The 14,918-nt window shown below is 40.3% G+C and overlaps 1 protein-coding gene across 3 annotated transcripts in view; it reads left to right on the top strand.

Annotated features, from left to right (window-relative positions):
- ksr2 (kinase suppressor of ras 2) overlaps window positions 1–14,918 on the top strand; it is a 123,126-nt gene that overhangs the window by 86,240 nt on the left and 21,968 nt on the right. For all 3 annotated transcript variants that reach the window (XM_070963668.1, XM_070963669.1, XM_070963667.1), the window contains 5 exons: window positions 2,652–2,820; window positions 3,533–3,574; window positions 6,819–6,888; window positions 10,521–10,569; window positions 11,493–11,854. In XM_070963668.1, the coding sequence (XP_070819769.1) occupies window positions 2,652–2,820; window positions 3,533–3,574; window positions 6,819–6,888; window positions 10,521–10,569; window positions 11,493–11,854 (692 nt within the window). The remainder of the gene's footprint in view (window positions 1–2,651; window positions 2,821–3,532; window positions 3,575–6,818; window positions 6,889–10,520; window positions 10,570–11,492; window positions 11,855–14,918) is intronic.

Genomic DNA, 14,918 nt, shown 5'->3' with positions numbered 1-14,918 from the left:
AGGATAACTAGATAATGTGGAAATATACCTTAAACAGAGATAAGATAAGAGATTAGATAAGAGTTTTGGCAATATGAAACTGTCATGCTGTTAGATGTGGAGATGAGGTTCAATTTACAGTGCATAATTAAATATACTATCATAGTGTGACACCAAAGGCAACACTGATGTACAACCTGGAACAGTATTTACTGTGCAGGCCGTGGGTTTGAAATTCAGAGCATTGTTGCTGTTTGGAAATCTCAAAAATGCAGTGAACCAATAGGAAAAATCTTTGTGTAAACCTCCAAATAAAGAAAGATGTATAGGAAACAATGAATAATCTCCAATATCCCCCACCATGCCACAAATACTGGAAGTCCAATGTGCTAAAAATCATGATTAAATCAATATCAAAATAATTGATTGGACACCTTTTTACCATGAATATTACAAGTGTATAAACACGAATATTTATAATAGAAAACCTTTATGAAAAATTAGCTTAGAAAACTTGATGGATTGATTGAATTGTTGTCTGGTGTTTGTGTGTGTGTTAGAATACCACTCATTTGATAGGGAGTGGGGCTGCACTTTACTGATCAACACTTTAAATGTTGTATTCAAAGTGCGCTGCGTCGTGTGTTCATGGTGAGCAGGGCTCCTCTGAACTAGGGGCCCTTGCATGTTGGCTTCCACATTTTTGTAACCTGTTTATTTAAACACAATCAGCTATCACAAGAGCAGGTTGAAACTAACTTGAATCTCTTGCAATGCAGGTCGCTGTTTAGTTTATCAAAGCACCGTCATTCTTATCCAGCAGTTTGTTTTTAACACCTGGAAATCTTAACATTTTGCCAATGTTAAGCTGGTCATGGTTCTTTTTTGCTTTGGGATAGTAAAACCATACTTCACAACTCCTTTGAATTTAACAATTCCCTTTAGATATGAACAAAAAATAGGAACACATTAAGTCATTTGATTGATGAGTTAAAGTTAGTACTGTTATATGGCTGCTTGCTATACTCTGACCCTTTGGAGAGTACAGGGTGTCTGCATGTCTGAAGTAAAACAACCACCATGTATCACCAGCAGTGGTGGATAGCAATATCTCACCGTACCTCTGGGAGTACAACAATGAACCGCCATAACCTGAATGAACCTGACTCTGTTGGATAGGCCTCATCCAAAGTCCAGTTACTCCTTATTAGATTTCATTGAGTTCAACAGGTCACTTCAGATGTAACTGCAGTCAGTTTTTTTTTTCTTTTTATAGCTTTGATCATTTCTGACCTTGTGAATATTGAAAGGCTAGCAAAGAGATTAACATGTTAATAAAACTTACTTTCTGCTTTAATTCATGTAATGTTTTATTCCTGTGGCTGATGATGATCTCTTGGTGAAGTTCAGAGTCCATGACTTCACTTGGGCGGATAAAATCATCCACATCAATGGCTGCACAACAGTTTTAGCTCATTCATTGCAAATTGCATATACTTACATCATTTCAGACCATTTTTCAAAGCAAACCCTAAATCTTCAGATTGATTTCTCACCTTCAAGGCAGCCATTGATTTCCCCTCATTTCAGTGGGCCATTAGAATCAACAAGCACAGACTTGAAAACTTCTTCGAGGAAGATAATTCATCAAATTGAAAGTGTGATGTCTATTTTTTTGTCAGTAATGTCATCATTACATCACAGTTAAGAGTGAGGATAATTTTGAAACCTCTAACTGTTGGTGCAGTCAAAGATCCTTTGATATTTAAGATTTAAGACTTAACTGAACAGGAGGAAATTTGTTATTTTGAGTGCTGTTTGTCTTTTTGATTAAATTTTCTGACAATGTCTTTTTGACAAAGTGCTTTTTCAACAGTCTGTACAATCAGGACAGACTTAATGAAATGTTATTATTTGTGAGTGATTACTGAAAAAATGACTGATGATACTTGAAAGGATTATATTTTGGCGTTATTTGAATTTAAATTGAGTCTAGACAGTGGTCGGGATGTACAGTAGATGTGAAAATTGAGTTTGGTAACAAAGTTAAAAGTCTTCAGCTGAAGTGAATTGAACAGATGTGACCAGCAGCAGCAGATTACTGAGGAGGTCATTGGACGAGACCTGGAGATCAGTCTGGAGCTGGCTGGGATGAGATGGAGATGGCAAAAACAGCCCAAAGAAGAGCTGTTTTACATTCTCACAGCAGAAAGATGATTAATTATCACTCAAGTATGATGAGAGCATGCATCTAAAGTAGTTTTCCTGATTGAGATTTAGTTAACCCTTGGATGTTGGAGCATCCTTGAACGTACCACTCAAAGGGTACTTTAAAATGCTTCCTGTTCACAACTGCAGCCCTACGCGATGATAACATAACTTTGTCACAAAAGTAAAGGCAGCGTATTGCTCATTGTGATGGATTACCTCTTTCGGGCAAGTTTCAAGTCTCTGCAATTTGATTTTCATATGGAACTGAAATTAATGAAAACCAAGTGCTGCCTGGAAGGCAGAAAATCAATCAAGAAACTTCTGGTGTGATTCAGAAAGAGGCCAACAATAAAGTGTAGAGTGCAAGCATTTTGTGATAACAGACTAAAACTTGCAAAATCACCAGAATTGACGTTTAAGTAAAGCTTCTGATGACTTGCCTCTTTTCTGTCTCTTCTCAGGATCACATCCCAGTCCCGTACCAACCGGACTCCAGCAGTAATCCGTCATCCACCACCTCCTCCACCCCGTCCTCCCCGGCTCCTCCCCTGCCCAGCAGTGCCACGCCCCCTTCGCCGCTACACCCGTCACCGCAGTCGGCGCGACAACAGAAACAGTTTAATTTGACAGGTAAGAAAATGTGCAAGACTTGAAAACACTCTAATTGGAATATTTGGCAGGGTTATCACAGAAGAGGCGATGAACCCTCAGCCTTGACTCACACCATGGCAATGCTAACACGCTGATGTTAAGGAGGTATAATGTTGACCATGTTCATCCTCTTACAGTTGAGTCTGATGGAAATATGATTATCATAGACCAAGCTAGATAAAAGTCAGGAGGAGCAATACATCCGATGTTGTGGAAATATTTCAGTTTGGACCAAAGAGGTGGACTTATTGCCATCCCCAGTGCCATGGTGCTAGCACAGCTAAAAATGTAAATTTTCAATTTCATATCATATATTATGAAATTTTTGTCATAGAACATGTAGTCACATACAGCTTGCACACAAATGGCATTAATGAGAAGTCCAATTTATTCTGAAAAAAAGCCTGTAAATAAAGGGAGTGAAAATTGAGTAAAAAGAATAAAGTTGAAGTGATAATGTAAAGAATAAAGTAAAATAAATAAAGTGAAAGCAGTTGATTAACATAATTTGATATTTGAGAAATGCTTGAACTTTAAATTTGTGCTCTGAAGCAAAGCTGTGTCTCATAATAAGTATGTGAGTGCATGACATCAACAAAGGGAACAGATGCTGAGCTAACAGCTATGTAAGACTGGCAAGTCCACGTGACTTCAGATCAAACTCCAGCTCTCCTTTTGTCTCCTCCCGCAGCCTCCAGTTATTTCAAATACAAACAACAGTTTATCTTCCCAGGTAAGTGCCTCGTAATTAATCATTACCCATAATGCACTGCAACCAGCCCATCAAAAGTAAGGAAGAGGAGGGCTCTTTTGATGTTGGCTGTGATTTTCATATCCACACCTTGGCCTGCTTTAAGACTCTCTGCCCCTACACCCACTTATTGCTTGTCTCATTTGCGCCTCCTAATGATTTGCCCAGACCCTTTGCTTTTGCCCACACTGGTACCACACAGTCTTTGCTCATTTGGCAGGTTATTACAGCCGAGACAGCCTGGAGTGGTGTGAGGAAAAGAACAAGGTGTAATTGAGACTGAGCAGACAGGTTTTAGGAAATGCATGAATATACAGCACGCAGCACGGTACCCAGGTTCTGATTGTTGTAGCCACACACACTGTTGTCTGTTTTTCAGCTTAATTACATCAGCTACCTTCGTGAGCTGCATAACAGCATGGTCAAAAACCACCACTTACTGTTAGTCCAATCAATCTGAAACCATTGTGCTGTAAGTGGAACTAATTCCACATTCATGTCATATTAAATTTACAGTAAACGCTGGCACTTATTTAGAAAAGAAAACAAAAAAACAAAAAAAACAAAAAAAGCATAAGCCTCCATAAATTGCATAAGCCTCCCAGGGCCAATTACAGGATGATTTAAAGTCTATTCTTTTATTGTCTTCACACAAGTACTCATTTTAAGTCTCTCAAGGGGTCGAGGGCACCCCAGTGTTCCTAGAAGGTGAGAATGCTCTTCAGAGGAGTCACAGGGTCCACAGACAGATCGACTGGCTCACATTCACACCATTGGCCAATTCAGAGCCTCCAATCCTCCTGGCTTGCTGGTCTTTGGCGTAAATCCATGCAAACATCCATGCAGCTCCACACAGAAAACAAAAGCACGTCCGTCTTGCTGTGAGGCGACGGTGCCAGCTACTAATGCACCGTGCCACAAAGGGAATGTTTTTTTTGTGGCTCCCACTTTGTGTCACAAATTGTCAGCATGTGCCAGCACAGGCGGCAAGCGTGGCAGCGAATCCTCTGATGTCTTTCAGAGGTAGATGCAACGCTACAGCTGACCTTACCCATCAAGAGTAGCAAAGAGAATCCAACCTGCTGTTTCTTTCTCCGATAATATGACATGCCGTATATGCTTCGTGTCCTTTTACGGTGATCAAATTAAATTAGCTTTTTCTACATGCTTTAAATACACATAGTGTAACAGTGCAGCATATCACATTGGCGTACATCAACACATATATTGTGTGTTTTCATACCACAGAGCCGGTGCCACCGTTCCAACCATGAGCTCATTTTCTACACTGATATTTCCATACAAATAGTGTTGAGAAAGAAGTATGGCAATTGAATATGGTGAGGAGAATGTGAGGGGTTCCCAGCATGCAGCTAACATTTTCTTTGCTGCATTCAAACAAACCATGCACTGTCAGCACGATGTGCTTCCAAAATGCAACAATTCAGTCACATATTCACCCTATATTATCATACGGTGAATTTGAAATTGTTGGTTGTTTTTTCCAAACAGTATGGCAGACAGTGTCTTCACTGACCTAACAAAGATCACTCCCCTGAGGCCACGTGTACAGCTTTTCCCACACTTTAACCACTCTTGATAAAGGAGAATGTGTGGTGAAGCTATGTGCACCTCAGGCAGACTTCAGACCAGACGTGGTTTTCGAGAGATAGTTGTGGGTGCAATGATGAGTTATCCACTGTGTTATGATTTAGCAGCCTACACAGCGTTCTGTAAAATACCACTCAGAGGCTTAAATGTACTTAATTTTAAATTTCTGATGAATTTTAGTAATTGTATATTGGAGTCAAATTACTTGATTTTTCCGGAATTGCAAAGCACATTGTGAAGCCTGTTTTAATATGTGATCTATAGATTAGTAATTAATCATCCCTCTGACATGGAATAACGATGATTGAGATGTCAAGCCGATGATGACACTTGCAATGAGTTATTAGTATGGGTGCTGTAAAAGCTGTGCCTAACCATTGCACGTAATGACAGCTGTTCTGATGCTGTTGAAGATCCTCACTAATACAATACAATTGGTTAAATTCCACTTCTTCTTCTTTGCTCTTCCTCTCATTTACATGTCTAATGAGTGGTGGAACAAGCAGCAAGTATCAATATGCTAACGTGTGTTTCAGGGAGATCTACACCCGTTTATGGCTAACTGTTGGAGTTGAAATAAGGCTTTTGCTTTTGTTGGCCCACTCCACAATGATTGAGATTTACAAAATAGAATCAGATGTACGTGCAGCTTTGTAAATCTGATAAAAGAATGAGTCACAGCATATCATATTTATGTCTTTGTCCGTACACACTGTCATGAATCTACACAGAGTTTGATTCATCTGGCCCGACTCCTCTTGCCTGCCTGGCCTCCTACGTGAAGCAGAGTTTCAAAACAAAGTGGGAGGTGTCTCATGCCGGGTGCAAGGGATTAACCTGCTGTTAATACCTTCATCATAGATTTTGACTTGTAGTTCAGCCTTAGATTTCACCCACTGATAACACCACTGCAACACTAGATGCAAGTATCATACATGATCAGGCTGTATTGACAAGACCAATCATGGATTGAAAAGATCAAGATGGCGCCGTGGACGGCTGCCTCAGTGTGTTGGTGCGTGTTGTTTTGTTTTGTACAGACTGTGTTTCCGGAAAAAAAAAAAACTTATGTATATATATTTATATTGTTATATTTTTACTACCTTAATATCTTATTTTTTACTAGATGTGCCATGCACCAACTTCACCAAAGCAAATTCCTCGTATGTGTAAAACCGTACTTGGCAATAAAGGCTTTTCTGAATCTGAATCTGATTCTGTATCGCACTTTGATCATATCTCCCACAATAACTCATTTGTTTAATTAACGCTGGGACGTGAGCCACAGTGGGAAGGTTGACCTTGTCTCATTTCATGCAGTCATTGTATTTAGGTTTGTTCTTTCATGATATGATAGAGACCAATGATAGCTGTGAACAGAGGTTTTTCGATGGAAGTGGCTATGTGTGTCACTGAACGAGCTACCCAGCCTTTCTTCACCTCACCTAGTTCTGTCTGCACAATGTGGTGTCTATGTGGTATATAGCACATCTGTCTTACCTATAGTTGACATCTTTCGTGGAAAGCAAATGTTAACAATGTTAAAAAGGGTTTAATAATGGGTGCAAATTTGTTCTGATTTGTTGGTTTGATGTTTTGTGACTAACATCTCCAGATGTTGCTCCAGAAGCTCCTCCAAGCAGAGCACCGCAGGTCATCCTGCACCCTGTCCTGTCTGAACCAGGGTGAGTAGAGTCTATTGCACAAGCCTTTCAACCAAACCACATGTCTACCTTTAAAGAAATCAAGACAGTACTTCTGATCTTCATCAGGCCCATGTCTCCTCTCAGTCATCTTTCATGCTCATTCATCTCCTCCTCCCTCTCCTCCTTCTCTGTGGCTGCTGGTCAGAGGCCAAGTCAAACTTATTGGAGCACAGATATTTGGGTGACAATTTCAATGCGAAGGACGACATGACGAATACTCAGAGACTAATGTTAGCATGGCCTTTAGTTCACGCTACACTTGGGATGCCAACTGGATTTTCACTGGCTCTTTGAGGAAGCCAGTGGTCACGGGAAAACAACCGGAAGAGGAGGAGGAGTGATGAGATGCCTTTTGACCCAGATGTTAATTAAATTAGGATCTCAATCTATCATGAGAAACAGGGCAAGAGAACCTCCATCTATAGGCGGATGGTCAATTGTGATGAAATATGGGCTGTACCCATAGATTGTAATGGTTTAATCGATGGGAAATGATGCCACTGTTGATTCTATTTTTGAAATGTCAAGACGGTCTTGAAAAGGTCCTAGAGAGAGAACGGCAAATGTTATGGGTTTTTAGATTAAGGTATAGGGCATGAGACTGTACATTCAAAAAAAAGGAAGAAGCTTTATTTGATGTCTTCATGCCACATTCCCGCAGCAGCTGCGAACTTTGAGATAAAAAATGGAGAACAATGTCTGGAAACAATAAGAATCAAATGAAATTACAGGACCAAAAATAATGTCATATATATGTATTTATATATGTATGAGCGTGTGTGTGTGCGCGTTTATGAATGTAATGCAGTGTCCCTTAGTTTGAGTAGAACCATAATGCACCAAATAATTTGATTAAAGAGGCAAAGAACAAAATATTTACGTTTCAAAGTGTCTCACAAATATTGGATGAATCAGCTGACTGTGACAGCCACGGTGTTGAATCCAAACTCATCAATGGCTACTCGTTTCCTGATGAAGAAAAGGTGAGGAGTGAAGGGGAAATGAAAGTAGTGTTGAATGGTAAGAGAATGCTTTTGGTTCAATTACCTTAGGAAGCATTTCAGGTTTCTTTCTGGTCATTGAATTTTCTGGATGACTGATTTTTTCTAAAGGTGTACTCCAGGCAGAGAAAGCTGGGTACTTCAATAAATTCTCTTCAAGGTTCAAGGTTCAGCTCTATTTTCATCATACAATACAGGAGCCCCTCCATGTACACACACAGAAACTGTAGAAACAGATATTCAAATAGTGAAATAGAACAAAGCAAAGGAAGAGATAAGAAGGAAATTCCTTCTATGTGTTTTCTCACTTTCTTTGTATGTGATGATGCTGGTCTGTTCCTAAATCCTTTCAGTGAAATTATTTTAATATTTAACTTGTAGTACTTTAAGAAGAGTCATGAAAAATACAGTAAACTTTTCATTAGAGCTGCTGCTGCAAATACAAAGATGTTCTTGAGAAAAATAAAATCTCTTGATTTAAGAAGTGCTTTTACAAGAGCTCATTCTCCAAGATAACCTCCTTGAAATAAAATAAAAAACTGGAATCTGTCAATAAAAGCACTGCAGAAATTACACCTCGCTATAATCTAAATGAAGGCAGCCACATGCAGCCAAACATATAGAAATGAGATAATGAACATCTATATAAAAAGTGTACACAATATCATCTCTAACCTTGTGAACCCTGGTTACTGTATCCTTAGATGGACAGTTTCACCATCTCATCATTCCTCCTTTTCTCACTCTCTCAGTCACTCGTTCTCTCCTTTTGACGAATGTGAATATATTAGTACGGTAATGAAACCCATAGTCCTCTGATTTAATTAATGCTATTGTCCCTGCTTTCCTACATCTTTGTATGCTCTTGCAGCTGGCAGCTGGCAGATTTCTTTGGCCTTAATGGCCTCATCCCAGGGTTAATGAGGGCCTGTCTCAGACCCCAACACCCGGCAGGTACCCCTCATTAGAGCAGAGATCGAACCACCGGTGGAGGCTCTTGGCGCCACAGGAGTCACATATTATTTCTACTCTGCCTCACGTCTGGTCTTTGCCCACGAGTCCAGGATTGCTTTGTGAATCAGTGTTAATATACCAGAGAGAGGTTGTGAGAGGTTGCACGCGGATGTTACACAGCCAGTTATGTGGACGGAGGAGGATGGGTCGAGGAGGAGAAGTGGCTTCATTTGTGTCGTGTCCTTGGCACCAGCAGTGTGGGTGACACTGTACATGCCAGGGTCAGATATTAATAAGGGCTCAGGGCGCAGACGCACTTGAAACTTCATAAATGACAGTGAAATTATAAATTAAGGTTAGAAAATGCTGCCAGTAATCAGGAGTGCCCTTTGTTACATTCAATCCTGTTCACATTTTATTCATTTATCTGTCAAATACTATTGATGTGCAGGTGATCTACAGTGTAAAAGCCTCTGGTACAGTCATTTTTGGCAGTGGGCATTTTTAGGAGTAAAAAGCACATCCCGATTGAGCAGAATAGTGCCAAAGAAAATGCCCTCTCCACAAAAACGGTAAAATTGACAAGCTTTAAAAAGAATCAACACACAAAGGCTGGAGGATTGACTAGTTGGAGGGGAAATGTAACTATTATCTTCTGTAAAGTCAATCACTGGCTCTGCAGCTGTAGAAAAGAAATGTTAATGATTCAAAATAAAGCAAATCTAGGCTTTAAATTAGTCTGCAAGTCACAGTGAAAATGTCTCATCTCAGTCATTAAAATAGCCTTAATGAAGGACCTCATTTAGAACAAAAGGATTGTGTGTTAACAGAATGTCTCTCGTCTTTGGCGTCTTGGTAAAAGAACACTGAAAAGGATGCCTGTTTACAAAATAGGGACAGCAGACAGCTTCAAAATCCATCCATGCAGCTTTATCTTTATCTAATTTAAGAGTGTAAAAGTGACTAAAAAACTCAGGCTAACAGTTTCAGGCTTCAAGTTTCAGTTCTCTCAAATATAACACACATGTGCAATCAGTTCAGTTAAATACAAGGAGATTTTACACATCACAGTCACAGTCTGTTCACAGGTCTTTGGGAGTACCAACGCATATGTGAAAAAAGTTTTATAAAGTCCTCTGTGGCTCCAGAGGAAGCTGCAGAATCAGATAAAATCCCTGAAGTGATATCTCTTTTGAAAATGAAAAAAAATGTTGGGGTGTGTGAAAGAAGTGAGCTTCCAGGCCTCTGTAGCCTTTTCTTCATATCTGCGTTATGCTAGCAACTTGAGGCTAAGTTAGCAGTATTAGCATAGCAGACCCGAATCTCTGTGGCTGCATTGTGGGTAATGTAGGACAAAGGAGGCATGAAAAAAAAAAAGATCTCTGGTTTTGCAGAATTGATCCTTGATGCACGTGTAACAACACACTCAAAGACAATCAATCAATAACAATTGTTTACAGCTGTCTAAACTTAATGATTGATTGATTACTTGATTTTATTTGACAATAAATAAATTGAGTAAATCAAAGATATTGACTACAAGTTTTCAGAAATTGTCAAAAAAACATAGGCTCATCAGTTCAATGTGTGAAGAATCTACTTTATTCATGTCGTTTCTCATGGATTTATTTCTACATCTATTGTTCTTGCTTTTAGGAATGAGGGCAATCCATTACTTCAAATCGAAGTTGAACCGACATCAGATGTGAGTCCTTTTGATCTCTACTCTCTTGAATGTATGTGCCTGTTAGCTTCTCATTCAGTCCATCCCATTCTCCACATTTTGGTCAATAATATCAGTGTGAAATTACTCATGAATTTGAGTGAAGACAAAGTACAGCCCTCGCCACTGCTCGTCGCAGTCGTTTGCGTTGTTCTCTCATTTAGCATCATTTGGCTCAGCTGTGTGAGGAGCCTCCAGGTGAGTTATGCGTCAAAAGCAGCGAGAAGGAAAAAACAAACGCAGCTTCACTGATTGTCATTGCTGTTCCTGTAACAATGATTTATTTTGAGAAAATGTGATGCAGATTGCCTTGAATGATATTCCAGCAGGCATCTCTGAATAGGTCATTTTGACTTGTGCGGTACATTATATTTCAAATCAAATCAGACTAAATCAGGCAGTTTTTCCCGCGGCTGTTTTCCCTTTTCATAACTCCCTATTTTTTTATTGGTAATGGCCTAAACAGCAGTCAGTATTCCAAATGCACACAGCTTGAGAACAATTAGATGCTATTTTATGCAGAGGCGAGATATGTGTATGAGGAGTAATAGTACTTTTTACATATACGTCAGAGCATATTTATGATTACTGAGTACTGATGTCACTGCATATCTAGCAAAGTAGAAAGAAGAATGAAAGAAAGAAAGAAAGAAAGAACAATAATATGACACAACAAAGCATTACATCCAGCAGATAAACAACTTTGTATGTATCTTCCCTCCAAAACTCCTGTGTAGTTTGGAGGAGGTTTTAGCAAATTGTAATCTTCCAGCTGCTCAATGGCATTTAACAGAATATAAGCATTTGACATCTTGGTAGAAAATTCTAACACCACCTCTTTGTGTTGTATAAGGGCATTTTGATCACATTGCATGCTTTTACAGTTGCGTTTTGCCTTTTCACAGAACGAGGAGGCCAACGACGAGGACTCCGGTGACGAGTTCGAGGAGATGAACCTGTCGCTCCTGTCGGCTCGCAACTTCCCACGCAAGGCCAGCCAGACCAGCATTTTCCTGCAGGAGTGGGACATCCCATTCGAGCAGCTGGAAATCGGGGAGATGATCGGTAAGGGGCGCTTCGGCAAAGTGTTCCACGGACGCTGGCATGGAGAGGTGGCCATCCGCTTGATTGACATTGAGCGCGACAATGAGGACCAGCTCAAGGCCTTCAAACGTGAGGTGATGGCCTACCGCAACACTCGCCACGAGAATGTGGTGCTGTTTATGGGGGCCTGCATGAGCCCACCACATCTGGCCATCATTACCAGGTAAGGATAACGATGTAACAGGTTGTGTTGTACAGAAAGCTGTGTTACAGTGACTATCCTGTGGTGTTCAGAGGATGACACATTAACCGACTGCAGCATGAAGACGTCACTCATTGTTGTCGTTAGCTGTTAGCTTGTTAATGTGTTGCAGTAAATTGTAAACAGAAGCTTTGACTGCATCCCTGTTGCTATGGGTACTCATTTTAGATACAGGCTGATACTATGAAGCATTAATTCGTAACAGTGGACCGTTTCACTGGAAATGCTTAGTAGGTGTCATGGACACCTGGCAGCCAATCAGAATGAAGTTTTCAACCAGACTTTGGTGGTGAAGGCTATCGCTGCATGTTTGTGATTTGTGAACACCATTTGGTGTTCCAAAAGAGAAAGTGAATGAAACATATTAAGAATAATCAAAAAACTTTGCTGGTCATGCTGACACTGTTTGCTCTGCTTCTGAACTCGGGGTGGTCGGTAGCTGTGCGGCCTCCAGAAACGGTCCTCGTCACCTGGGACTCATTTCAGATCAACCACGGATCGGCCCGCCTCTAGGACAATGAGTTTAGAGTGGCTGACAATGAAGCGTGCAGAGGTTATGATTAGAACAGGCTGCTGCTGCTGTTGAATGGATGAACCACCCACACCCACACCCCCTGCTGCATCTGACTACAGTACAGTTGACTACAGCATACAGTTGGAGTGAGCTTGAATGAATTTGCTCACATAGTGAAAAACTTATTTCACAGATTAGCGTTTACATTTCTGTGTAGCAAGTATTTTCTCATTTGTAATAAGAAGGACACGGCTGTTCTTGTTAAAGACCATAATTAACAATACTCTCTTAATTAATTAGCACAGCTAATAACGTTCAAAAGGAAATTGTTCAGATATCTGCCTCTCTCCCACTGTCATCAACACAGTCTGTGAACAAAGAAGGGTGTCTCACAAAAAAATAATTTACCCCCTTTTGTTTCTTCTCTTCTGTTTTTGAAAAAAAAAAAAAAAAAAAAAAATTCTTTTTCCTCCGTCCTCTATTAAGACAGAAAGGCAGAAAAGAGAAGAAAGAGAAGGATTTCCATGCTGGATTCAGAGTGGATTCAAAACAAAGCTAAATGTAATAATTTTGCTCTTTCACATTCACAGTGGTTGTAAATACCATTTAAACAACAAATGACTAATTGATCAGCTGATTGACGTGTGCGATTGCCGTTGATGCCAGCTGAAGTTGTCGTGAGTGAAGGGGAGCTGAGAGATGAGCTGGCGGCTTCTCAGAAATCCTCGCTGCTGATTGCTGAAAACAAAAGCAAATGTCAGTGCAACAGGTGGCTTTGTTATCCACCAATACTGTGCTAAAAACATGGAACTGAAAGGTGCAGTCTTCAGGCGCATTCACACTGGCCTTGTGCAGTCTGGCTGGACCAAACCCAGCCCTCCATGTAGAAACTGCAAGGGGTCTGTTGTCTTGTTCTGACCAATACATTTCCAACCACATGGTTTTGTTAACAGTCTGGATGGTTGAAATTTGGCCTTTGTGAATGCAAACCGGATCGACTGGAGAACTGAAACAGTGTATCGTCCTCGCACTGGTTCCATCGAGGAAATGGACCGAGCTTTATCATGCTCATGCAGCCCAAAGTGCAACATGACAAACCTCTAACATTAAACCTTAGTTTGGTTTATTGGTTTATTAATGATGAGGGTTTTCAAGCTGCATTAGTGGAAACATAAATATTGATTTTACTTCAATTGTTCATTTGTTACAGGTGACAGTGGATCGCAGACCACAGGGTCGTCTGTTTTGCAGTCGCTGAGTTTAACCTTGGATATGGCATAATTAGTCCTCTTCAAAGCACAAAGGTGGCTTTGACTATGTTGAGGTGTCCTTGTTAGCTTTTCATCAGCTGAGTGCCATGAAAAGCTACTGCTGTGTACTTAGTATATTTTAAACACATGCTGTTTGTCTGGTGTTATCATTGTCATAAGATGCCACGTTGACATAAAGGTTTTGGCTGGTGACACAAAAGCCATAAAACCACATTTCTATGTTGAAAAGAGCCCAAGGGAAGAGAGCTACTAAAAATGCAGCTGCTGTCAGCTACTTGTTGGGAATGAATATGCATGAGCTGTTGGCTTTAGGTCCTTTGTTGGTCACCTGCGTAGCACAGTCGGGGAAGAGGGCTTTAGGTGTGAGGCAGGGGGTGGTTGTAGAGCTGTCTGTTAGTTGCGATGGCACCCCTCCAGAAATATGACACCACCTCCACGCACCGCAGCTTCACCCTGGCAGAGAGTGGGCACATGTTTCAGTTCAGATTGATGACATTTTATCCTCTAACTACATCTCAAACTGCCCTAACTCACTGACACAGTGTCACACACATGAATTGCAGGGTAAGCCTGGGTTTTGGCAAAAACACATAATGGCTGGTTAAATACTGCATCCGTATTCCAACTATGGACGTTTACCATGAATCCAGAAAAACTGGTTCCAGTCTGCAGTTCAGGCTCCCACCAGTAGACAGTGAATGTGTCATGACAGTGGCATTATTGCATTGTTATTCCATGTTCACATCATATCGTGCAGACTGTAAAGACTGCACCAGCTGCCTCGTTGTAGGTATGAATAGGAGATATGAGGTGTTTCTGACAGGCACAATATCTCTTGGAGAAGTTTGCCAACATTAATGCAATTGATTTATACCTAATTAAGATAAGACACACAGCCTACACAGCTTGTTTTTATCTGGTTTAAAATGTTAAGAAATTGCTAATTTAAAAAGAAAGCAAATTTAGCTTGTTCTCCATACTAATAATGCATAATAAGGGCAATTCCTCCCATTCTGCTGACATGCCTTGAATGCAGCATTAGCAAGAAAAACGGTCGTGATCGAATACCTCACTGAAGTTCATCTGTACAGCAGCTTTCAACAAGAATGGAATCAAAGGTGCATCAGACAAAAAAAATGCCTTATAGAGGATAGAAGGGTCAAAGAATATATAAAAATAAGATTAAATCGAATTTAAAGAAATTATAGTGCAGTTACAGTGCAAAGCGAAGTATGAATGA

This window comes from Chaetodon trifascialis, chromosome 6 (assembly GCF_039877785.1).
Source record: "Chaetodon trifascialis isolate fChaTrf1 chromosome 6, fChaTrf1.hap1, whole genome shotgun sequence".
In the NCBI taxonomy this organism is placed as follows: Eukaryota; Metazoa; Chordata; class Actinopteri; order Chaetodontiformes; family Chaetodontidae; genus Chaetodon; species Chaetodon trifascialis.
Note: the sequence above shows the minus strand (reverse complement) of the source record. Positions and strands in the feature narration are given on the sequence as shown.